The sequence below is a fragment of the Schistocerca nitens genome, chromosome 10, assembly GCF_023898315.1.
Source record: "Schistocerca nitens isolate TAMUIC-IGC-003100 chromosome 10, iqSchNite1.1, whole genome shotgun sequence".
In the NCBI taxonomy this organism is placed as follows: Eukaryota; Metazoa; Arthropoda; class Insecta; order Orthoptera; family Acrididae; genus Schistocerca; species Schistocerca nitens.
This window is the reverse complement of record NC_064623.1, coordinates 86,650,339-86,677,427: the sequence shown is the minus strand read 5'-3', so window position 1 is coordinate 86,677,427 and position 27,089 is coordinate 86,650,339. Positions and strand designations below refer to the sequence as shown.

General features: G+C 43.2%; 1 protein-coding gene across 1 annotated transcript in view; it reads left to right on the top strand.

Annotated features, from left to right (window-relative positions):
* Positions 1-27,089, top strand: part of LOC126210450 (histone acetyltransferase Tip60-like) — a 127,107-nt gene that overhangs the window by 23,675 nt on the left and 76,343 nt on the right. Inside the window, exon 4 of the mRNA XM_049939682.1 lies at positions 22,985-23,343. Within this exon, the coding sequence (XP_049795639.1) occupies positions 22,985-23,343 (359 nt within the window). The remainder of the gene's footprint in view (positions 1-22,984; positions 23,344-27,089) is intronic.

Sequence of the window (27,089 nt, the reverse complement as noted above, 5' to 3'; positions counted from 1 at the left end):
TGAAAGGTAGACTAAAGAACCTGTGATCTGATCGTGATTCAATCTCACGATCTTTCAGTTCCCATGCATGTGCTTCATCACTGGATGACCAATCCTTACTTAAATTCTGGTCAAACATCACTGTGCTCTGGAGCTGCAGCAGCTTTTTATGCTTATCCTTCCTTTTGTTCATTCCAGTAATACCAGTTATTTCGCAATTTAGACTATTTTTATTTTTAATTGTACTTTCAAGTCCATCACAAAACTACATACAGCTAACCAATACTCTGTCCTTGTGTGTGAAAACATAAAACTGAAGCTAACTGAAAATGAAATTGCACTGCAACTCATTTGTCAGAGTCTAAACCGAGTGAGTTGGCACACTGGACTCGCATTCAGGAGGACGACGGTTCAATCCCTTGTCCAGCGATCCTGACTTGGGCTTTCTGTGATTTCCCTAAATCGCTTCAGGCAAATTCCGGGAAGGTTCCTTTGAAAGGGCACAGCCGACTTCCTTTCCTATCCTTCCCTAATCCAATGAGACCAGTGACCTCACTGTTTGCTCTCCTCCCCCAAATCAACCCAATCAGAGTCTACATTTCTTCTTCTTCTTCTTCTTCTTCTTCTTCTTCTTCTTCTTCTTTTCCTTCATCCTTCTCCATGGCGTTTTCCCCCTTTCTCTTCCACGGTAGCGTTGTTATATCGGTGTGTCAGTGTTACTGACAGTGAGTGGTCAGACGTTCTTCTGCCACTACTCGCCCGGTGGTGGTATCTGAGCACCCCATCTTTCTACGCCCAGAGTAAATCTTTGTTTAAGCGTGAATGTTTTCTAACTGTATATCTGAGGCCTTGCAACATCAACCAAAACGGCCTTGCTGTGCTGGTACTGTGAACGGCTGAAAGCAAGGGGAAACTACAGCCGTAATTTCCTCCGAGGGCATGCAGCTTTACTGTATGATTAAATGATGATGGTGTCCTCTTGGGTAAAATATTCCAGAGGTAAAATAGTCCCCCATTCGGATCTCCGGGCGGGGACTACTCAAGAGGACGTCGTTATCAGGAGAAAGAAAACTGAGGTTGTACGGATCGGAGCATGGAATGTCAGATCCCTTAATCGAGCAGGTAGGTTAGAAAATTTAAAAAAGCAAATGGATAGGTTAAATTTAGATGGTGGCAGGATGAACAAGACTTTTGGTCAGGTGAATACAGGGTTATAAATACAAAATCAAATAGGGGTATTGAAGGAGTAGGTTTAATAATGAATAAAAAAATAGGAGTACGGGTAAGCTACTACAAACGGCATAGTGAACGCATTATTGTGGCCAAGATAGACACGAAGCCCACGCCTACTACAGTAGTACAAGTTTATATGCCAACTAGCTCTGCAGATGACGAAGAAATTGATGAAATATATGATGAGATATAAGAAATTATTCAGGTAGTGAAGGGAGACGAAAATTTAATAGTCATGGGTGACTGGAATTCGAGAGTAGGAAACGGGAGAGAAGGAAACATAGGTGAATATGGATTGGGGCTAAGAAATGAAAGAGGAAGCCGCCTGGTAGAATTTTGCACAGAGCATAACTTAATCATAGCTAACACTTGGTTCAAGAATCATGAAAGAAGGTTGTATACATGGAAGAACCCTGGAGATACTAAAAGGTATCAGATAGATTATATAATGGTAAGACAGAGATTTAGGAACCAGGTTTTAGATTGTAAGACATTTCCAGGGGCAGATGTGGACTCTGACCACAATCTATTGGTTATGAACTGTAGATTAAAAGCGAAGAAACTGCAAAAAGGTGGGAATTTAAAGAGATGGGACCTGGATGAACTGAAAGAACCAGAGGTTGTACAGAGTTTCAGGGAGAGCATAAGGGAACAATTGACAGGGATGTGGGAAAGAAATACAGTAGAAGAAGAATGGGTAGCCTTGAGGAATGAAATAGTGAAGGCAGCAGAGGATCAAATAGGTAAAAAGACGAGGGCTAGTAGAAATCCTTGGGTAACAGAAGAAATATTGAATTTAATTGATGAAAGGAGAAAATATAAAAATGCAGTAAATGAAGCAGGCAAAAGGGAATACAAACGTCTCAAAAATGAGATCGACAGGAAGTGCAAAATGGCTAAGCAGGGATGGCTAGAGGACAAATGTAAGGATGTAGAGGCTTATCTAATTAGGGGTAAGATAGATACTGCCTACAGGAAAATTAAAGAGACCTTTGGAGAAAAGAGATCCACTTGTATGAATATCAAGAGCTCAGATGGAAACCCAGTTCTAAGCAAAGAAGGGAAAGCAGAAAGGTGGAAGGAGTATATAGAGGGTATATACAAGGGAGATGTGCTTGAGGACAATATTATGGAAATGGAAGAGGATGTAAATGACGACGAAATGGGAGATACGATACTGCGTGAAGAGTTGGATAGAACACTGGAAGACTTGAATCGAAACAAGGCCCCCGGAGTAGACAAAATTCCATTAGAACTACTGAGGGCCTTGGGAGAGCCAGTCCTGACAAAACTCTACCATCTGGTGAGCAAGATGTATGAGACAGGCGAAATACCCTCAGACTTCAAGAAAAATATAATAATTCCAATCCTAAAGAAAGCAGGTGTTGACAGATGTGAAAATTACCGAACTATCAGTTTAATAAGTCACAGCCGCAAAATACTAATCCGAATTCTTTACAGATGAACGGAAAAACTGATAGAAGCCAACCTCGGGGAAGATCAGTTTGGATTCCGTAGAAATGTTGGAACATGTGAGGCAATACTGACCCTACGACTTATCTTAGAAGAAAGATTAAAGAAAGGCAAACCTACGTTTCTAGCATTTGTAGACTTAGAGAAAGCTTTTGACAATGTTGACTGGAATACTCTCTTTCAAATTCTGAAGGTGGCAGGGGTAAAATACAGGGAGGGAGAGGCTATTTACAATTTGTACAGAAAGCAGATGGCAGTTACAAGAGTCGAGGGGCATGAAAGGGAAGCAGTAGTTGGGAAGGGAGTGAGACAGGGTTGTAGCCTCTCCCCGATGTTATTCAGTCTGTATATTGAGCAAGCAATAAAGGAAACAAAAGAAAAGTTCGGAGTAGGTATTAAAATCCATGGAGAAGAAATAAAAACTTTGAGGTTCGCCGATGAAATTGTAATTCTGTCAGAGGCAGCAAAGGACTTGGAAGAGCAGTTGAACGGAATGGACACTGTCTTGAAAGGAGGGTATAAGATGAACATCAACAAATGCAAAACGAGGATTATGGAATGTAGTCGAATTAAGTCGGGTGATGATGAGGGAATTAGATTAGGAAATAAGACACTTAAAGTAGTAAAGGAGTTTTGCTATTTGGGGAGCAAAATAACTGATGATGGTCGAAGTAGAGAGGATATAAAATATAGACTGGCAATGCCAAGGAAAGCGTTTCTGAAGAAGAGAAATTTGTTAACATCGAGTATAGATTTAAATGTCAGGAAGTCATTTCTGAAAGTATTTGTATGGAGTGTAGCCATGTATGGAAGTGAAACTTGGACAATACATAGTTTAGACAAGAAGAGAATAGAAGCTTTCGAAATGTGGTGCTACAGAAGAATGCTGAAGATTAGATGGGTAGATCACATAACAAATGAGGAGGTATTGAATAGAATTGGGGAGAAGAGGAGCTTGTGGCACAACTTGACTAGAAGAAGGGATCGCTTGGTAGGACATGTTCTGAGACATCGAGGGATCACCAATTTACTATTGGAGGGCAGTGTGGAGGGTAAAAGTAGTAGAGGGAGACCAAGAGATGAATACACTAAGCAAATTCAGAAGGATGTAGGTTTCAGTAAGTACTGGGAGATGAAGAAGCTTGCACAGGATAGACTAGCATGGAGAGCTGCATCAAACCAGTCTCGGGACTGAAGACCACAACAACAACTTCTGAGGCAGGATGTGTTGTTTACCTAGTTGAATGTGGGAAAGCACGTAGAAATTACATCCAGGCTGGTCGGCAAACCAGTCCGCGAGCCAGAGTCGATCCCTCTTTGAATACCAGAAGCAGCACTTTAGCACGCGTGGCTGTCCAGGAAGAGAAAGACATTACAAAGGAATTCATTTTAAATACACTACTTGCCATTAAAATTGCTACACCCCAAAGATGACGTGCTACAGACAAGAAATTTAGCCGACAGGAAGAAGATGCTGTGATACGCAAATGATTAGCTTTTCAGCGCATACACACAAGGTTGGCGCCAGTGGCGACACCTACAACATGCTGACACGAGACAAGTTTCCAACTGATTTCTCATACACAAACAGCATGTTGACCGGCGTTGCCGGGTGAAACATTGTTGTGATGCCTCGTGTAAGGAGGAGAAATGCATACCGTCATGTTCCCGACTTTGATAAAGATCGGATTGTAGCCTATCACAATTGCGGTTTATCGTATCGCAACATTGCTGCTCGCGTTGGTCGAGATCCAAAGACTGTTGCGGAATATGGAATCGGTGGGTTCAGGAGGGTAATACGGAATGCAGGCATCTTATCCGCATGGCTGTAATGGATCGTGCAGCCACGTCTCGATCCATGAGTCAATAGATGGGGACGTTTGCAAAACAACAACCATCTGCACGAACAGTTTGACAATGTTTGCAGCAGCATGGACTATCAGCTTGGAGACCATGACTGCGGGGTTACCCTTGGCGCTGCATCACAGACAGGAGCACCTGCAATGGTTTACTCAACGACGAACCTCGGTGCACGAATGGCAGAACGTCTTCTCTTCCCCCCCCCCCCCCCCCCCCCCCCCCGGATGAATCCAGGTTTTGTTCACAGCATCTTGGTGGTCGCATCCGTGTTTAGCGACATAACGGTGAAGGCACATTTGAAGCGTGTCTTCGCCATTGCCATAGTGGCGTATCACCCGGCGTGAGGGTATGGGGTGCCATTGGTTACACGTCTCTGTCACCTCTTGTTTGCATTGACGACACTTTGAACAGTGGATGTTACATTTCAGATGTGTTATGATCCGTGGCTCTACCCTTCATTCAATCCCTGCTGAAACCCTACATTTCAGCAAGATAATGCACAACCGCATGTTGCAGGTCCTGTACGGGCCTTTCTGGATACAGAAAATGTTCGACTGCTGCCCTGGCCAGCACATTCTCCAGATCTCTCACCAATTGAAAACGTCTGGTCAATGGTGGCCGAGCAACTGGCTTGTCACAATACGCCAGTCGCTACTCTTGATGAACTGTGGTATCGTGTTGAAGCTGCATGGGCAGCTGCACCTGTACACGCCATCCAAGCTCTGTTTGGATCAATGCCCAGGCGTACCAAGGCCGTTATTACGACCAGAGGTGGTTGTTCTGGGTACTGATTTCTCAGGATCTATGCACTCAAATTGTGTGAAAATGTAATCACATGTCAGTTCTAGTATAATATATTTGTCCAATGAATACCCATTTATCATCTGCATTTCTTCTTGATGTAGCAATTTTAATGGCCAGTAGTGTACTTAACTTTGACTTTTCAGTAAGTAGGTCCAGGGTTTGTAGGTGTAAACCTGCAGACTTTTTGCACTTGATTTTCTTTTTATTCATTTCAGTAGCACCAGTTATATTCACAGTTTTGTGCAGTCCTCATTTTTTATTTCTTATGAAAAATAAGCCAGCATGGCACATAGTGTAATCCAATTGGGAAAAATAATCCATTGTATATAAAATACAGTTACATGGATTACATCATACTGGAAAGTGAAGATCTGAAATATGTTTAACTGTGTTGACATAAATAGAATCGTCCACGCCATACATGTCCTAAATATACACTCTTAAGACAAAAAGGCACACCATGAAGGAGTTGTGCAAATTGGTCACAAATCGCCATTCATGTAGGTATCAATGGAAAATGCAAAATCGTAAAGTTTGACAACAGGTGGATGAATGTGTGGTGTTGCAGTGCAACTTCACCACACAGATAGCAAGGATAGTAAACAATGGAAATGTTGATACCACAGCATAAAGTCTTCGCTAATTTCATTCCATGTACTCAGTTGGACAGTAACTACGCCTCGCTGACAGGCTCTTGAACAATTTACGCAGATGTCAGCATTTGGAAGAGGACACGTAGACGGGCTCAAAGAAGCTGGCTGGAGTAATTGGTGAGTTGCTCAACATTTGAATACGAGTGATGCCAGTATTCTAAGTGTTGGCAGGAATGGGTGAACCATGGCCGAACACAGCATCAAGAAGGAAGCTGCCAACCTACATAGATGACAGAACATGAGGACTGAATAATCGTAAGAAAGGCCCTCGGAGCCGTAGATTCATCAATGTCATTGATCTTATGTGCAACTGGTGCTTTAGTGACCACAAAGACCATTAACAAGTGGCTCACAGAAAGGGGGCTGAGCTAATGGTACCACTTGCACCAACTACCATTGACCTCTGTACATCAAGAAGTTTGTTTGCAGTGGTGTCTGGCACATTCGGCCTGGAATCTGACTGGAATAGAATTGTCTTCAGTGATGAGTCCGATTTCAAACTAAGCCCCGACAACCAGTGAAGACACGTCTGGAAACACCCCAGAACTCCCCAGAGGGCTCAAAACTCTTTTATGTGCTTGGCTACCACTTGGTTCCAGCCTTTGCAGCATTACTTGCTTTCCATGTTGCAAGATTATTCTTCCACTATCCCATTCTCACTTTGCCTCTCCATTGCATGGTTTTCTTGGTGCAGAACTCGAGTTTCCACTTCAGACATTTTCTACAACTTTTCATTAACTAAATACATGATTCCCATCGTTGAGTTTGATCTGCCACCAATTTTCAAAATTCTCCAGAAGCGTGGGTCATCCAGGGAAGGTCACCCAGTACCTGTACCCTTCACCTTTTGACCTTTGCGTCTTTGCACCCTCCACTTTAATAAGGCAGTACACACACAACTCAACACAGTAGCCATCCTGTTGTCAGGGAGTCGTCAAGTACCTGCACTGTGGTAGCCCACTGACCACCCAAGGATCACACTGTTGGTGCCTGAGCTGAAAACTCCCCACGTATGCCAAGGGATATGTGTCGTTGTGACTGGGGCAGAGGCTCTCCGAGCAATGGATTACTGGTCACATAGCCATTGCTGAGGCTGGGCAGTGTCCATGGGGAGAAGGCCCACTTCGGAGTGGGTGGCACCATAGCAGATGAGCCACAAATGAAGCAGGTGAAGTTGTCTCCCTCTGGTGGCCATATGGCCCCAGCAGTGTCGATGGAAGGAAAGCCCTCATTTAATGTGGAGAGATACAACCCTAAGAAGTTCCTATCCCTGGCTACACCGTGAGATGAACGTACGGCTAAGGAGCAAGCATAGAAATCCTCCCCCCCCTCCCTCCCCCTTTCCAATACTTGAACTTGGTTTGCTTGAGGGCTGATTTTCTTCTTGGCCACAAAGCCCGTAATCTTTGTGGAGAACATAGAAGACAAGTTTCGTGAAGTGGCAGCCATCTCCAAAATGAAAAGTGGCTCAGTTTTAATCAAAACGACATCCTCTGCCCAGTCTCGGGTGCTGCTCACTTGTAAGAAGCTGGGTAAGATACCGGTGACTGTCACTCCCCTAATAGTCTAAATGTGGTTCAGGGCGTCTTTTGCCGTGGAGACCTGCTCTTGCAATCTGTGCTAACTTTGAGCGATGGGCTATACACTTTACCTGTAGTGTCCGAAGGGGGCCAGAGGAAAATAGGATGGCTACCGGTGCCTTCTTCTTGGCCTTTGAAGGCGAACATTGCCTGAAAAGGTGTTTGAAATTTGGGCACATGTATTTGTGTTGCAATGCTAGCCCCATCTGTAGAGATTGTGGATGATCGCTGCAAGATGAACGATCCTTGTGCCCCTCTTCCCATCTGTATCACCCGTGCAAAGTACCAACCTCCGTGCGTACCAGATTGCACCCTTTTCCAGAGAGAAAAGAAAATACAAGAATATGAGACTCTGGCCAAGAAGTAGTATGTACGATTGCACCCAGCATGTATAACAGTGTCATTCGCTACAGCTATGACGACGTTGGCCCCTTTGGCAATGGTACTCCTGCCCGTTACACCTCCTACAGTGGGCTCTCAGGCCACTCGGCAGTGCCTGACCGTTGGGGGTGCTCCTCTTGCTGCTCCCCCTGCACCCACATTGGGATCGTTGTTTTCCCACCCACCATGGACTTTTGCTCCCACCTCCCAGCCAGAGATAAATCACCTTCCTCCGGCTTCTCTTCCCAGCTGTAGGTCTCTTGGGACACTTCTTTCCCAGGTTCCTGTCGGTCTACAACTGGACACCAGCTAGTGGCTAAAGAAGCCACAGGCTTATGGTTGCAGGGATTCACAATTGTCATCATTACCTCAAACTGATACAGAGAAGCCTTCATATTACTCCAAATCCTCTAACGAGAGGAAAGATGAGAAGTAATTTTCCAAGAAGGATGAGATTCTGGTGGCCCCTGAGGCCGCAGGCTACACCTCACGATGGAACCCAGAAACTGTGTGATGATGCTGTAACCCCTTAACAAATGGCAGCAGGTGACCCTAGGGCCTAACCTGCCTCCTTGGTCCCTTCATGGCCTCATAGTACATAGACAACATTATTCTCCTCTGGAATTGTAGTGGTTTTTTCCACCACCTGGCTTAGCAACAACATCTTTTAAGTACTTCTTCTGCATTGCCCTTCAGGAGACTTGGTTTCCAGCCATGCAGACCCCGGCCCTTCATAGATACTGAGGTATTATAAGAATCTAACTATCTATGACAGGGTGTAGCCCTTGGCTGCTTGCATCAAGGAGATATCAATGAGGCATTCAAGAATATATTTACAGCAATTCTTTCATGACTGATTTAGTGATACCATGTTTCTTGGGACCACTCTGGCAGAAAACAATACCTTGGTGGTCATCAGAAATCGCAAAGGCCATTAGAGATCATAGGTGGGCTCTACAACGCCACAAGCAGCACCCATCAGTGGAGTACCTCATTGCCTTTAAGTGGCTCCATGCCATTTCATAAAGTGATGGGAGCGAGAATACTGGGAACTGTGTGTTTCGGCCATTGGACCATATACCTCTCCCCTCACAGGTTTGGGCAAAGATCAGGTGTGTCTAAGGATACCAGACATCTGCAGCTATAGCTGGTATTACCTTGAATGGTGCTGTCTGAACTGACCTAGACACCGTCGCCAAACATTTTGCTCTGCATTTTGCTCTAGCCTCTGCGTCTGAGAATTATTAACCTGCCTTTAATGTCCTAAATCAGTGGACGGAGGGAAAGCAATTACCTTTTACAAGACACCACCTATGGTGAGTGGGAACTCTTCAGTGCCGTAGCCCACTGCCCTGACAGCCTCAGGGCTGGACCACATCCACAACCAAATCCTCAAGAACCTATCGGTGGATTGTCAGCATCACATCCTTGCTATCTTTAACAGTGATGGGACCAAGGGTGAGTTCCCATCACAGTGGTGAGAAAGCATCATCGACCCAGTACTGAAACTGGGTAAACACTCTCTAGACATGGACAGTTATCACCCAATTGATCTCACCAGTGTTCTCTGTAAGTTGCTTGAACACATGGTGAGCAGGCAGCTGTGTTTGCTCCTTGAGTCTCGGGGGTGTTCTGGCTCCATCCCAGGATGGTTTTCACCAAGACCATTCCACTAATGATAATCTGGTTTACCTGGGGTCTGCCATCCAACAGGTTTTTCCTGACATCAACACCTTATAGCCATCTTCTATGACCTGCAAAAACCTTATGACACCACATGGCAACTACACATACCCACTATGTTACATGAATGGGGTTTCTGAGGTCCACTCCTGATTTTTATCCTGAACTTCTTGTCTCATCGTATTTTCTGGGTTCAAGTGGGTGCCTCCCACAGTTCTCGCCATATCCAGAGAATGGGTCCCGCAGGGCTGTTTACTCAGTGTCTCTCTCTTTCTAATAGCCATCAATGGTCTAGTAGCAGCTGTGGGGTCCTAAGCATCACCCTCCTTGTATGCTGATGACTTTTACGTCTACTACTGCCCCTCTTGTGTGAGTGTCACTGAACATCGACTGAAAGGTGCCATAAGTGAAGTGCAGACATGGACTCTCACCAATGGCTTTTGGTTTTCATCTGCCAAGACTTGGGTCATGCACTTCTGTTGACGTTATATCGTTCACCCACAACTTCCGTGCAGACCTCTAGGAAGGACTGTACCGTCCTTTGCCGGCTCCACATTGGCTATACTTGGCTGACTCACAGTCAGTTCCTCCATCACAAGGAGACTTATTGCTTTTTAAGACCAGTCTTCGATGTTCGGTTGACGTGGGTTTCCTGTCTTCTCCAGCTTAAGCAAAAGTTCTGGCTGAGTAACACCAATTGGGGTGCAGATCACACTACTGTTCTGCAGCTTTACAAAGCTCTTATACAATCTCGTCTTGAATATAAGAGTCTGACGTACAGTTCGGCATCGCGCTTAGCGTTGTGGATACTGGATCCTATACTCCATTGTGGGGTTCAACTTGCAGCAGGAGTCTTTCAAACTAGCTTTGTGAACAGCATACTCGTGGACACTTGAGATCCCTCCACTGCGGATCAGGTACAGATAACAGCTTGTCAATTATGCTACACATGTTTGCAGCTCCCCTAAGCATCCGAACTACTGGCCCTCTTTCCAAACGTGGAAATCCATCTCCATCAGCGGCAAACCAGCTCAGGAATTATGATCGCATTCCATGCTCAGTCCCTCATCTCTGAACTTCAGTTGTTCCCTCTACCACCGCTCCTCCAGGCCCACCTCTGTGGCGCATCCTTCAGCCACAGCTGTATATTGATCTAGCACAAGGTCCAAAAGACTCTCCGTTGTTGGTGCATTCTGGTATTCAGAAGTAGTCTATACAGTGTGTTAACTGTAAGATGGCAGAGTTGTGAGGGGAGTGCTGGGAGAGGTGGAAGCAAGCATTGGCTGGCGAGGGGAGAGGAGCCATTGGGGGGGGGGGGGGACAAGGCACGCCTACCAGTTGCAGTGCTGGCACTACAAATTGCGCGTCATGCTTACACGAAAGCAGATGAAAGGCTTGGAAGTAAAACTCGCTTTAAATGTTGTTCGTAAACGAAACTGATATCGTCATGTACATTAAAATCTATATATATATATATATATATATATATATATATATATATATATATATATATATATATATATATAAATGAATGTATGTATGTTTGTCTACTATGCGCTCACAAACCATTCATCCGATTGAATTGAGACTTTGGTGAGTTGTTTTCCGAACGCCCAAAACCAGTAATGGACAATGTTTCAACTGTTAGGTCACCGTTGTACGCGTAGCGCAATTGATTAGGGAAAGGCTTGTCACGCAGCGGACCCGCATTCGATTCCCACTACTCGCAATTTTTTTTTAAATTTTTTTTTTTCCATTTTATTTAATTCCCCACAATGTTAAACTATTAATTATAAAATTTAAATATACTCACACAGGTCATATAGTATAACGTAACTGTCAATCTCTATACATAAAAATGAAAGTATGTATGTCTGCTCTCTGTGCGTTCCCAAACCATTCATCTGATTGCGATGAAATTTTGGTGATTCCTTCAAAGTGATCGCGAACAAAATATCTGAAATGGAAACTCAACTTTTCTTGCCAGACGTTTGTGGTGATACACCAGGATGATTCTTGGAAAACTGAATCTTCCAATGCTACGCATGCTTTGTCCTGTGTATGTAGCAGCTCTCACTGAAGATTTGTAAATGGGGTGAAGCAATTTTTTCTGCTCCCTTTCCCTTTCGCAGCATTCAATCACACGCAATATAATTTTGTGAGCATCGCTACGTAATACTGGTTTCCTCCTAACCCTAGGCCTACTGGTAGGGGTTGTTGGCGACTCCCGAGATGGGCCAGCAACTGCCTCTTCACTCATTTTGATAATGTTTAGCACAACTGCACAATAAAAACACGCAGAACAGTACAGCGCAAAACAATAACAAAGCAGATGACAATGGCTACCTTGTACAACACAGTCAGCTACGTAATGTTGGCAGCAGTTGAAACTGCGTGCCTACCGAAGCCTCCCAACGTTTACCGACTTCTGCCGATTCAGGACTAGGAAGAGGTCTGCCATCTAAAAGTTTACACACTGTACTGACGGTTCAATGGTTGCTGGTCATGTGGGCTTTGCTTGTGCTCACATAAGACATACTGAAATTCACTCTTTTCCAGATGGTTGTTGTGTTTTCACTGTGGAGTTGACAGCCATCTCTCATGCTCTTGAGCATATCTGTTCCAGCACCAGTGAGTCCTTTCTCATCTGTAACGACTCCTTGAGCAGTTTGCAAGCTTTCGACCAGTGCTACCCTTGCCATCCTTTGGTCATTGCTATCCAAGATTCCCTGTATGCCCTCGAACAATGTGGACACTCAGTGACCTTCGTGTGGACCCTGGGCAACATCGGGATCCAGGAAATGAACTTGCTGATAGCCTTGCCAAACTGACTACTAGTGAACCAACTCTTTAGATCGATATTCCGGAATCAGACCTCCGATCAGTATTACAATGTCAAGTTTTAGGGATCTGGAACACAGAATGACACTCTTGACATCACCCAACAAACTGCAAGTAATGAAGGAGACTATGATTCTGTGGAGATCTTCCATGGAGGCCTCTCGTAAGGACTGTACCGACCTTTGTGACTCCACATTGGCTATACTTGGCTGACTCAGTCAATTCCTCCATCATAAGGACCAACCCCACTGTCATTGTGGTTCCTGTTAGATGATGGTCCACATTTTGCTGAACTGTCCCTACCTAACTGGCCTGCAACCGACCCTCAATCTCACTGACTCTCTATCCCTGGTGGTAGGAGATGATGCATCAGTGGCTGGCTTAGTTTTACATTTTATTCATGACGGGGGCCTTTACCACTCTCTTTCAGGGATGGCCACTTAACCTTACAGTCCGACTGAGGAATTGGCAGAAAACACTATTGGCTCCTGTGACCAGACCAGGCTGTGGCTGTCTAGGCTTGACACTACAGCCCGGTCCTCCCACATCTTATGTGGTCTGCTTGACTTGTTCATCTACCATCTGTGTTTCTCTTGCCCTGTCCAGGTTGCTAATCTTTCCTACGCAGTTTTTGAGTGGGGTGCATCTGATAAGTGGTGGGGTGGGGATGTATGCCCCCTCATTGCACTCTGGTTTCGGGGACTTCTGGCTGTTCCATAGATGGGAGACCTCGCTTGCCTTTCTTCCTGTGTCCCCCTTTCTTCTTTTTTGCCCCTTATCCAGCCTTTGGTTGACCTATGGGCTTTCTTCGCATAGGTTTTGCATGGTAGGCCATTTCTGATGTACAATTGTGTAGACCTGTCTGTTCAAGGAAAAGGGACTGATGACCTATTAGTTTGAACCCTTTAATCATCCAACCAACCAACTAGCCAACCAATCAACACTACAGACAGTGGTGAGATACCAACCTCTCTGTCGCATGCCATACAGCAACCAGGAGTAGTGGTCTGGGGCGCCTTTCATAGCAGAGACCTCTTTGGTGTTCGTCCACAGCACCCTTGCAGCACAATGGTACATCACTGATATGCTGCGCACCGTTGGGGACAGATGTGTATCAGTGCATTAATGACATGCTCAATTTGTGAATATCTCGAATAAATCATTCAATTTTCCTGAAATTGTAATAATTTGCTTGTCTGGGCATGTACATCACATATACTGGTTTCCATCCCATTTTGATGATTCCTTTGTGGTGTGTCGCCTTTTTCTTTGCCGGAATTTGTATGTGGCATGTAAAAATGGGCAAATGCCAAAACTAGTCACTCAGTAAATGGTTAGCAGCTTTGTTGTAAACTTTTTTCAAAATCTTTTCTTCAGTGCAAGTTACAGATCCATTATTTAATTATTCACATTAATAAACTTGTATTGAAAAGTTGCAAGGTTACAAACATTTAAGTAAGCTTTAGGCTTTGAAAAAGGGTGGAATATGTTTGACGTAAACTGAATTTGGACAAGAGTTGGTTTTCTGTGTGAAATTTTTCAGTTTAGGAACCGATTGTGTAAACTTCGCCGACTGCAAATCAAAGTTGACATTAGATCAGAAATTGAACTATATTCAGGACTCAACTCTATTGTATAACGCTAAACTTGGATCCATGGAAGCAGGTTAAGATTTGATCTTAAGAAGCATGTAATATGTTTAGCAACATGGCTAAAATCCGCTATCAACACAATTATTTCACTTTGCCCACTGATATTTATCGTACATCATAGACAAGCAGTATTTATTATCAAAGGTGTGGTCCTATAGCCATGGGAACAAGTAAACAGAAAAAGGAGCGATTGTCGAACTTCTGTCAATATGACAATATAATGAAAAAGATAGTTGCTGCTTGCGCTACCGACGACAACGGCGTCGTGCAAGACAGACAATATACAAAACCATTGAAGATGTAGAAATGACAACATCTGCTGCAGACAAGAAGAAGAACACAATTAAATCTGTCGCCACACACGCACTTTTAGATGGACCTGCTGTCTTCTGTGGATGCAAACTAAATTTTAGTATTGATCTCAACAACACATTTTCACATGGTAATGGTTGGCTAAACGTTGCCATTGTTCGAGGAGGTACAGGTGTTCCCAACGTGTCTGGACTTGAAAGCTTCGTCGATAGAGATATCATCGCCTACAGGACATATCATGTCACTGAAAATGCAAATAAAGACTTTGGCAAGTCAACGTATATGTCTCCCTCACCCTTTTTCCTTTCTACACGTAGTAGACGTAAGATTAATGTAAATGAGTGTGTATTTATTTGGTGTAAAGGTAAAGGTACATGTGAATATGTAAAGTTTGTTGAAGTCGCGAAAGGGCACAACAAAAGACTGTCGGAAAGTTAGCTTTCGGTCAGCAAGACCTTTGTCAAAAATAAACAACATACACACGGGCACAAACTAACACAAACACAACTCACACATATGACCACAGTCTCTGGCAGCTGGAGCCAGACTGTGAGAAGCAGGCAACCGGGTGGGGGGGGGGGGGTAAGGAGGAGGTTTGGGTGGGAAGGGGAAGTGGTGGCAGGACAGGGGTGGGGGAGGTATAGTGTTACTGGGAGGGTGCAGGGATAAGGTGGAGAGTGGAGCAGCTAGGTGCATTTGGGAGCTTAGACGGGGGGGGGGGGGGGGGGGGGTTAGCAGAAAAGGAGAGAAATAAAAGGTACATTGGTGGAATAGAGGGCTGTGTAGTGCTGGAATGGGAATGGGGAAGGGATGGAGGGGTAACGACAATAATTAATGGAAGATGAGGCCAGGAGGGTTACAGGAATGTAGGATGTATTGCAGCGAGAGTTTCTACCTGCACTGGTGTTGGTGGGAAGGATCCAGATGGCACAGGCTGTGAAGCAGTCATTAAAATGAAGGAAGTCATGGTGGGCAGCATGCTCAGCTACAGGGTAGTCCAGTTGTTTCTTGGCCACAGTCTGTTGGTGGATATTCATGCAGACAGATAGCTTGTTGCTTGTCATGCCCATGTAGAATGAAGCACAGTGGATGCAGTTTAGCTTATAGATCACTTTACTGGTTTCACAGGTAGCCTTTCCTTTGACGGGATAAGTGATGCTTGTGGCAGAACTGGAGTAGGTGTTGGTGCGAGGATGTATGGGACAGGTCTTGCATCTAGGTCTGTTATAGGGATATAAGCCACGAGGCAAGGGGTTGGGAGCAGGGGTTGTGTAGGAATGGACAAGTATATTGTGTAGATTTGGTGGGCAGCGGAAAACCACTGTGATAAGGCCACACGGTTTGAGGCGCCATGTCACGTACTGCGCGGCCCCTCCTGCTGGAGGTTTGACTTCTCCCGCAGGCATGGGTGTGTGTGTGTGTTTTGTTTGTTCTTAGCATAAGTTAGTTTAATTAGTGTTTAAGTCTAGGGACCGATGACCTCAGCAGTTTGGTTCCGTAGAAAAACACACACACACACACACACACACACACACACACACACACTCTCTCTCTCTCTCTCTCTCTCTCTCTCTCTCTCTCTCTCTGTGGGAGGAGGGAGAATGATAGTGGGTTGGACATTTCTCATTTCAGGTTCTGACAAGAGATAGTCGAAACTCTGGCGGGATTGTTATTCAGTTGTTCCAGTCCTCATTGGTACTGAGTGACGAAGAGAGTGCCCCTCTGTGGCTAGAAGGTGGGGCTTTGGAAGGTGTTGGCTGTCTGCAAAGATAAGGCACTGGAGATCTGTTTTTGTGCAAGGTTCGGAGACCCTTGGTATATTACGAGTGGGACCACCTGTCACTACAGATGCGACAGTCACTGGTGCCTAGGCTGGATGAAGGGTCTTCTTGGTATCGAATGGGTTGCAGCTGTTGAAGTGAGATATTGCTGGTGGTTGGTAGGTTTGATATTGGGCACTGATGTAGCCATCTTTGAGGTGGAGGTCAATGTTGAGGAAGGTAGCTTGATGGGTTGAGTAGGACCAGGTGTTGCGGTTCTGGAGGAATATGGATAAGATGTTCCACCCTCGATCCAGATCACAAGGATGTCATTAGTGAATCTGAAGCAGGTGAGTGGTTTGGGATTCTGGGTGTTCAAGAAGGATTCCTCTAGATGGCCCATGAATAGGTTGCTCCCATGCGGGTACCCATAGCCGTACCCCGGATTTGTTTGTAGGCAATGCCTTCGAAGGAGAAGGAATATAGTTTATCATCACAACTAGGGAGGAAGTGGTTGGTTTGGAATATATCAAGCATTGAGAAAGGTAGTGTTCAATAGCGTTAAAGCCCTGGGCATTAGGGATGTTAGTATAAAGGGAGGTGGCATCAGTAGTGATGGCCAGGGAACCGTGTGGTAAAGGAACAAGAAGTGTTGAGAGTTGTTGGAGGAAATGGTTGTTGTTGTTGTTGTTGTTGTCTTCAGTCCTGAGACTGGTTTGATGCAGCTCTCCATGCTACTCTGTCCTGTGCAAGCTTCTTCATCTCCCAGTACTTACTGAAACCTGCATCCTTCTGAATCTGCTTAGTGTATTCATCTCTTGGTCTCCCTCTACGATTTTTACCCTCCACACTGCCCTCCAATGCTAAATTTGTCAGAAACGACTTCCTGACACTTAAATCTATACTTGATGTTAACAAATTTCTCTTCTTCAGAAATGCTTTCCTTGCCATTGCCAGTCTACATTTTATATCCTCTCTACTTCGACCATCATCAGATATTTTGCTCCCCAAATAGCAAAACTCCTTTACTACTTTAAGTGTCTCATTTCATAATCTAATTCCCTCAGCATCAACCGACTTAATTCGACTACATTCCATTATCCTCGTTTTGCTTTTGTTGATGTTCATCTTATACCCTCCTTTCAAGACAGTGTCCATTCCGTTCAACTGCTCTTCCAAGTCCTTTGCTGTCTGACAGAATTACAATGTCATCGGCGAACCTCAACGTTTTTATTTCTTCTCCATGGACTTTAATACCTACTCCGAAATTTTCTTTTGTTTCCTTTACTGCTTGCTCAATATACAGATTGAATAACATCGGGGAGAGGCTACAACCCTGTCTCACTCCCTTCCCAACCGCTGCTTCCCTTTCATGCCCCTCGACTCTTATAACTGCCATCTGGTTTCTGTATAAATTGTAAATAGCCTCTCGCTCCCTGTATTTTACCCCTGCCACCTTCAGAATTTGAAAGAGAGTATTCCAGTCAACATTGTCAAAAGCTTTCTCTAAGTCTACAAATGCTAGAAACGTAGGTTTGCCTTTCTTTAATCTTTCTTCTAAGATAAGTCGTAGGGTCAGTATTGCCTCACATGTTCCAACATTTCTACGGAATCCAAACTGATCTTCCCCGAGGTTGGCTTCTATCAGTTTTTCCGTTCATCTGTAAAGAATTCGGATTAGTATTTTGCGGCTGTGACTTATTAAACTGATAGTTCGGTAATTTTCACATCTGTTAACACCTGCTTTCTTTGGGATTGGAATTATTATATTTTTCTTGAAGTCTGAGGGTATTTCGCCTGTCTCATACATCTTGCTCACCAGATGGTAGAGTTTTGTCAGGGCTGGCTCTCCCAAGGCCCTCAGTAGTTCTAATGGAATGTTGTCTACTCCGGGGGCCTAGTTTCGACTCAGGTCTTTCAGTGCTCTGTCCAACTCTTCACACAGTATTGTATCTCCCATTTCATCTTCATTTACATCCTCTTCCATTTCCATAATATTGTCCTCAAGCACATCTCCCTTGTATATACCCTCTATATACTCCTTCCACCTTTCTGCTTTCCCTTCTTTGCTTAGAACTGGGTTTCCATCTGAGCTCTTGATATTCATACAAGTGGATCTCTTTTCTCCAAAGGTCTCTTTAATTTTCCTGTAGGCAGTATCTATCTTACCCCTAATTAGATAAGCCTCTACATCCTTACATTTGTCCTCTAGCCATCCCTGCTTAGCCATTTTGCACTTCCTGTCGATCTCATTTTTGAGACGTTTGTATTCCCTTTTGCCTGCTTCATTTACTGCGTTTTTATATTTTCTCCTTTCATCAATTAAATTCAATATTTCTTCTGTTACCCAAGGATTTCTACTAGCCCTCGTCTTTTTACCTACTTGATCCTCTGTTGCCTTCACTACTTCATCCCTCATAGCTACCCATTCTTCTTCTACTATATTTCTTTCCCCCATTCCTGTCAATTGTTCCCTTATGCTCTCCCCGAAACTCTGTACAACCTCTGGTTCTTTCAGTTTATCCAGGTCCCATCTCCTTAAATTCCCACCTTCTGGCAGTTTCTTCACTTTTAATCTACAGTTCATAACCAATAGATTGGGGTCAGAGTCACATCTGCCCCTGGAAATGTCTTACAATTTAAAACCTCGTTCCTAAATCTCTGTCTTACCATTATATAATCTGTCTGAAACCTTTTAGTATCTCCAGGGTTTCTCCATGTATACAACCTTCTTTCATGATTCTTGAACCAAGTGTTAGCTATGATTAAGTTATGCTCTGTGCAAAATTCTACCAGACAGCTTCCTCTTTCATTTCTTTCCTCCAATCCATATTCACCCACTATGTTTCCTTCTCTCTCTTTTCCCTCTCTCGAACTCCAGTCACCCATGACTATTAAATTTGCTTCTCCCTTCACTACCTGAATAATTTCTTTTATCTCATCATACATTTCATCAATTTCTTCATCATCTGCGGAGCTAGTTGGCATATAAACTTGTACTACTATAGTAGGCATGGAGTTCGTGTCTATCTTGGCCACAATAATGCGTTCACTATGCTGTTGGTAGTAGCTTACCCGCACTCCTATTTTTTTATTCATTATTAAACCTGCTCCTGCATTACCCCTATTTGATTTTGTATTTATAACCCTGTATTCACCTGACCAAAAGTCTTGCTCCTCCTGCCACCGAACTTCACTAATTTCCACTATATCTAACTTGAACCTATCCATTTCCCTTTTTAAATTTTCTAACCTACCTCCCGATTAAGGGATCTGACATTCCACGCTCCGATCCGTAGAACCCCAGGTTTCTTTCTCCTGATAATGACGTCCTCTTGAGTAGTCCCAGCCCGGAGATCCGAATGGGGGACTATTTTACCTCCGGAATATTTTACCCAAGAGGTCGCCATCATCATTTAACCATACAGTAAAGCTGCATGCTCTCGGGAAAAATTACGGCTGTAGTTTCCCCTTGCTTCCAGCCGTTCGCAGTACCAGCAAAGCAAAGCCGTTTTGGTTTGTGTTGCAAGACCAGATCAGTCAATCATCGAGACTGTTGCCCCTGCAACTACTGAAAAGGCTGCTGACCCTCTTCAGGAACCACATGTTTTTCTGGGCTCTCAACAGACACCCCTCCGTTGTTGTTGCACCTACGGTACGGCCATCTGTGTCGCTGAGGCACGCAAGCCTCCCCACCAACGGCAAGGTCCATGGTTCATGGGGGTAGAATGGTTGTTATCTTCCATATACGAGAGTAGGTTGTCTGAGTGTGTTTTAGTGAATTTTTTGGGATGTAATTCTATGTTATTTTCATATTTTTTAGACATTTCTTCCACCAACATGGATCCTTGCTCCTCCCATCTGCATCAGTACAAAAATGTTTCCTTATCCCTAGCCAGAACCCAGTCCCACAACTGTTCCTGCATTGTTGTTTTGCTAATGGAATCCCCCAAACCACCTTACCATCAAGTTACCCACCTCCGGCTGCCACCCTACCTTCCACAATGATTTCCACCTTTTCGTATTCCGCCAAGCCTTAGCCCTCACCAACCTGCAAAACCAAATCAGAGTGGCCCAAACCTCCTTGCAGTACCTTCTCTCCATCTGTAAAATTCTCCTCCTTTGCAGTCTCTACCTTTGTTAGTCATCGTCTTACGCATCTAGCACTTCCCTGTTCCCATTCCAGAGCTACACAGCTCTCTATTCCACCAACATACCCAGTCTTCGTATTTCTCTTCTTTTTCACTAACCCCCCTCTTCCGACAGTCTTTTTGTTGTGCCTTTCTGCAACTCAGCATCTCCGCTTTATGATGAGTAACAACTATCCTTTCCGTTATTGTTACATTCCATCCTGGATTTTCTCTCAAGAAAAGAAAGATTTGCCGTTGGAAATGGTGTTGGGGTAGTATAAAGGTATAATTGAGTGTCTAAAAACAGATAGTCACTATGGTCAACAAGCAAAGGCATGGAGAGAGTTTGCTGTTGACTTTAATTCTTTCATAAGGCCAGTATCTTATGGACAGGAGCAAGCTGTTGCTGTGTCTACTTTAAACAGATTACCAACCACCATTTGAAAGGTGCCTTTGGTGTAATATCTTAAGGTTAACAGCAACATGCACATTGCTGTCAGCAGTTGATTTCTTTTGGCTGTTTTCATCAGATAGTTTCTGAGCCTCATTTCCAACTGCTTTACAGTGCTTTTTTCCAAACAAAACCTCAGCTTAAATGACTTGTTATTTAACTCCAAGAGTGGATTCACCCTTTACGGAATGTGCAGGGAGCTCATTGGGTCTTATCATCGTCGTCCTCAATGAACACACCTGAATGCTCAGATATTTGTAAAGTAAATGAAAGTAAACAATGTAATTCCCATTGTGTAGTGATATTGCACAGCGAATTTTGCTCAACAGTTGTCCAGAATGCTCGGAAAACAGTGTGTGTGGAATTGTTTCAATGGTACGGAATAGCATGGTAATATTGTTATAATCATCTTTTACAACCAATAAAGTAGGGAGAGTAGTAACAAGTGGGAAAAAAATTCAAGAATTGACATGGGTTCAAATACGTGACGATCTGCACTGCAGTCCACGACGCAACCTCTGAGCCATTGCAGTAAATGAAACATGATTTTGTTGTTAGTTAATTTCAAATTAATTGCTTATGTTCTATTTATCAATGCACATGGAATTGTCAGAGCAGTTTAGGGACAGGTTCAGTAGTTAAAATTTAATACAAATTGCATAGTTAATGCTACTTGAGCTGAAAGAGAACATATATAAGTGATGTTGAGTCGTTATTGGTTGCTGTCAAAATTCCCATACTTAACTGTTCACTGCCAAATGTTTCGAGTTTTCCTTTCTTACTTTGCTGCTAAGTGTCCATAAAATGTCTTTGAACTAATCACATAAATTAAGAGTTGTCTCTCAAGAACTGTTGCGAGATCAATCATTAAGAACACAACGTATTTGGTAATTTCCTTAACGTAACCTCCCAGATTGAAAAAAAGTATTTCGAGCATCTGCAGTGTGCGAAAGGCGTAGTCACATATTTAGTTGCCATTTTTTCTGTTAATAACTACTTTTTTATTATTGCAATTGATATCTGCTAAAAACAAAAATGGTGAATTGTAGTGCCATTACACTATAAACTGATGATAAGAGCTGAACATGACTTTGAACCTCGAATTATCACCCGTCAAACACGATCCAACTTCATGGCAATATGACCTGGAATTAACATTTATACAGTGCAGATTTCCAGGTTAAGCTTGATCTAAGGTCATTTTCTGTCTTAACCTAAGGTTAAATGCTTTGTGCAATCAGCCCTAGGAGTTGTACATTTTAGTTTAGCTGATTTTTGTATTACATTATCTGATATACCATTAAATATAACTAAAATCAGGTCATTTTTTCTATAAAGGTATGAGAAGGAAAATTGCTACTCACCATATAGCAGAGATGCTGAATCGCAGATTGGCACGACAGAAAGATTCTCACAATTAAAGCTTTTGGCCATTAAGGTCTTTGCCAACTGTAGACACACATACACACCGGACAATGAAGTGCTGCAGGTTAGGCGGGGCCGGGGGGGGGGGGGGGGGGTCGGAAAAGGAGAGAAATAAAAAGACTGGGTGTGGTGGTGGAATGACGACTGTGTAGTGCAATTCAGAAAAGCTGGTGTTGGTGGGAAGGATCCGTATGGCACAGGCTGTGAAGCAGTCATTGACATGAAGGATATCATGTTTGGCAGCATGTTCAGCGAAAGGGTGGTCCACTCGTTTCTTGACCACAGCCTGTTGGTGGCCATTCATGTGGACAGGCAGCTTGTTGGTTGTCATGCCTACATAGAATGCAGCACAGTGGTTGCAGCTTAGCTTGTATTGTGTAATACATTAAACACATGTGTTTATTCTGTAATGTCTGCTTCTCTGTCTGGTACATTATAAGTGGTGAGACTCTGGGCTTGGCAGTTTAAATCCCCAATGAGCAGTGTAGATTTAGATTTTCTACAGTTTCCCAGAAATGACTAAGACACATACCAACATGATTCCTCTGAAAAGGACGTGGTTAATTTCTTTCCCCTTTCTCATCTTGCACCCACTCTGTCTCCAGTGACTTCATCATCAACAAGACATTATACCTTGACCTTTTTTTATGTACTCTATTTTGGATTTGAAATATGCTTGTTTATTCCGTATTTTTAGAGTAGTTTAAAATTAGCATGTCAGTGTATAAAATTAGCATCTCAGTGTAATTATTGTTGTCATTTTGCAGTCAATAAGCGGCTCGATGAGTGGGTCACGGAAGACCGCTTGGATACTCGGAAAGTGCAGTACCCGCGACGCGATGGGGCCGGTCCCGGTACGGGGATGTCGACACCCAAGAAGCAGACATCGTCGGCGTGCTCAACGCCCGTGCACCCGAGCTCTGGCAATGCCAAACCCAACACTACCAGCACCGTCACCTCTGGCAGTGGAACCCTCCCTGTGCCTTCCGTCAGCACCAACAATGGCGGGCCGTCGCGGCCCACGTCTCCTGTTGTACCGGAAATGGTCAATGGTGGTGCCGTTCTTGCTGCAGCTCTGCAGAAAAAGATGTCGCGTAAGAGGAAAGCTGGGTGGCCCGAAAATGAGGTGAGTATTCGCCGTGGATCTACATTTGTGAATGTGATATCTTTTATACAGATATCCTACCATAGCCTCAGAGAATTCGAGAAAGGAAGCCCCATCTTCCTAGAAGAACCAGTACCACTTTATTAATGTAATGGCTAGTTTAAATAACAATAGGTCAACTGAGACATGATAATGCTGTCGAAACCAGTCATCGTGTAAATAAAATTATATTGCAATTTGTTACCAGTCGGCCGGCCGAAGTGGCCGTGCGGTTAAAGGCGCTGCAGTCTGGAACCGCAAGACCGCTGCGGTCGCAGGTTCGAATCCTGCCTCGGGCATGGATGTTTGTGATGTCCTTAGGTTAGTTAGGTTTAACTAGTTCTAAGTTCTAGGGGACTAATGACCTCAGCAGTTGAGTCCCATAGTGCTCAGAGCCATTTTGAACCATTTTTTTTGTTACCAGTCTTCCCCTGTTTTTTAAATTTTTCATTTATTAATGTATAGTTATTTGTATGCCTTGAAAAATAAGTTTCACATTCACAAATTTTTTGGCAAAACATCTGTGTATAATACAAGTCTGCATCTGGCATTTGTGCTCGATTGAATTAATTAGTGTGTGTAGTTCCTGCTAATGTCAACATAGTCGCTCTAGATGCAGAGAGCAACTGCATTTGACTTCTTTCATGCTAGTTTGAGCATCCTCTGCTCAGACAGCTGGCCTGATCATTTGCTTGACTACACAATTGCCACTCAGTCGCCCGCTGCAGGATCGAGCTGGTTGTATGCACCCCAGAACGACCAGGAAAGCCACGATAAACATGAGAATTTTTCATTGTATTAGTTCTCAGTTAAATTTTTGTAATTTTGATTGATAAGAACTGATACTCTTACAAAGAATTTTACGTTACCCTGATACTGCAGAATACTACTGCAGCAATAAAACATAAACGAGGGAAAAATACCAAAGTTGCAAAGAAAATGTGCCATTTACACCAACATAATGCAGTGCACTCAAAGGCGTCTGCCGACAGAAAAATATGTCAAAAGGCTTTAGGATGAAGACTGTACAATACTTTGTTGCAATACAATGAGCTGCTTTTGATAAGTGTGATGTCACAATTGTTTACATTTCTAATGGATCACAGGAAAATGTGGATAGTGCTTTGAGAAGTGTTACTCTCACAGTAAAATTCCTTTTTCACAAGATGAATTATGTTATATATGACAATCTGTAATGAACTTCTTAAATCGTGGAGCGTTTGACTCTCTTTCGAAACTTAACATTTTGAGAACCATTCGCTGAGAAAATTTTTGGGCCAAGACAACCAGCCATTTATGGCATTAATTAAAACTGCACAAGGACATTGGTGTTTGATATATCTTAAAGGGTAACGCAAGTTAAGAAAGACTAAGCTTTGAGGTTAGCTTTTCATATTTATTACAGTTCTTTCATAGATTACAAATGCAGTAATAAGGGCAAAAAATATATTTATCAAGTGTGAGGTGAGTTCTTGAGCATTTCACACATAACTGGCTTTTCTACAGAAAACTCAGTGTTCTTCACTGCTGCTTCTTTTGAAGTGATTCTATAAATAGACAACAGAAGGCAACACCGGTATATTAATTTTAACAATTAACTTTATCTCTTTGTGCGTTCGCACTACCTAACAGTGATATTGCTATTGGCTGACTACATCGTGTGTCCTATGCTCTGAATATCTGATGTGTGCAGCACAATCACAATTTTAGTGCTTTGGAAGCTAGCGTGCTGTAGTTCATGGAATTCAGATTTATACTTTCGTAATACGAAAATGTGCAGTGTACATGTTGCCACGCATCGAAGATCTTTTCAAAATGCATTGTTATTTTGCTGGGTTTCATTTCCTAAAGTGTCAGAAAGTTCAATGCTTGTGTATAAAATCTCTACCATTCAAAAGATTGACAAGTTTTGAAGCTGTGATGGAAATGTATATTGTTACTTAACACAGAAAAAAATGTATTTTCACCTGGGGCGTAGTGTCTTTTGCACATGGGAAAAAGTCTGTTTTTAACCGGAAAATATAGGATTTTTTTTTCTCCACATATACGACCTTTTGTGATACTTAGGTGAGACTACAGAGAGTGGAAGAAAGATTCATGTAGGATACCACATCCATGAATTTGTTGAAGGATGTTGTAATGCTTCAGCTTCGCTGTTGCCTGGTTAACAGAAAACGAGAACCCACATGATAATCAATGACTGCCATGTCGTCCCCTGTCAGTTATTATCAGACGTGGTATGGAGGGGCATGGGTCAGCACAGCACCCACCTGGCCTTGACGTTTCCACTGTGGATCCACTACCTCTCAATCGGGTTTGGTGTCATGGAGCTGAGTACATGCTAGTCCAGTCCTTCCACAGAGGAAAAACAGGACAGAGATTTTGTGTTATCAGTCATCTAACTGGTTTCATGCGGCCCGCCACAATTTCCTCTCCTATGCCAGCCTCTTTATCTCAGAGTAGAACTTGCACCCTACATCCTCAATTATTTACTAGATGTGTTCCGGTGTATCTTCCTCTAAGTTTTTACCCTCTACAGCTCCCTCTAGTACCAGGGAAGTTACTCCATTATGTCTTAGCAGATGTCCTACCATCCTGTCCCTTTTTCTTGCAAATGTTTTCGTCTCCGATTCTGCAGAAAACCTCTTCATTCATTAACTTACCAGCCCACCTAATTCTGAACATTTTTGTGTAGCACCACACGTCAAATGCTTCAATTCTCTTCTTTGCCACGTTTCCCACAGTCCATGTCTCACTACCGTATGATGCTATGCCCCAAAAATACATTCTCAGAAATTTCTTCCTCAAATTATGGCCTATGTCTGAGACTAGTATACTTCTCTTGGCCAGAAATGCTCTTTTTACCAGTGCTAATCTGCTTTTTATGTCATCCCTGCTCTGTCCACCATGGGTTATTTGGGTGCCTAGGTAGCAGAATTCTTTAACTTCGAATACTTTGTGGTCACCAACTGTGATTTTAAGTTTCTTGCTCTTCTCATTTCTGCAACTTCTCATTACTTTTGTCTTTTCCTGATTTACTTTCAGTCCTTATTCTTTATTCATTGGGCTGTTCATTCCATTCAACAGATTTTTAATTCTTCTTCACTGTCAATGAGGATAGCAATCTCATCAGTAAATGTAATGATTGGAATTAAAATTAGGGGTGAAGGAATATCACTCTTGAACCTTTTCTCTACTTTTGTCATTGCTTCTTCAGTGTATAGACTGAACAGTAGGGGCAAAGGACTACTTTCCTGCCTTACACCCATTTTAATACAAGCACTTCATTCTTGGTGTTCCACTTTTACTGTTCCCTCTTGCCTCTTGTACTTACGGTGTATTACCCGTCTTTCCCTATAGCTTATCTCTGTTTTTCTCAGAATTTTGAACATCGTGCACCATTTGACATTGTCGAATGCTTTTTCCAAATTTGCAAATCCTATGCACAAGTCTTTATTTTTCTTTTGTCTTGCTTCCATTATCAGCCACAACATCAGAATTGCCTCTTTGGTGCCTTTACCTTTCCTAAAGCCAAATGAATCATCATCTTACACATCCTCAATTTTGTTTCCATTTTTCTGTGTATTATTCCTGTCAGCAACTTGGATGCATGGGCTGTTAAGCTGATTGTGCGTTAATTCTAGCACTCGTCAGCTCGTGCGCAACCTTCAGAATTGTGTGGATGATGTTTTTCAGCAACTGAGAATTTTTCCAGGTTGTATGGCCGT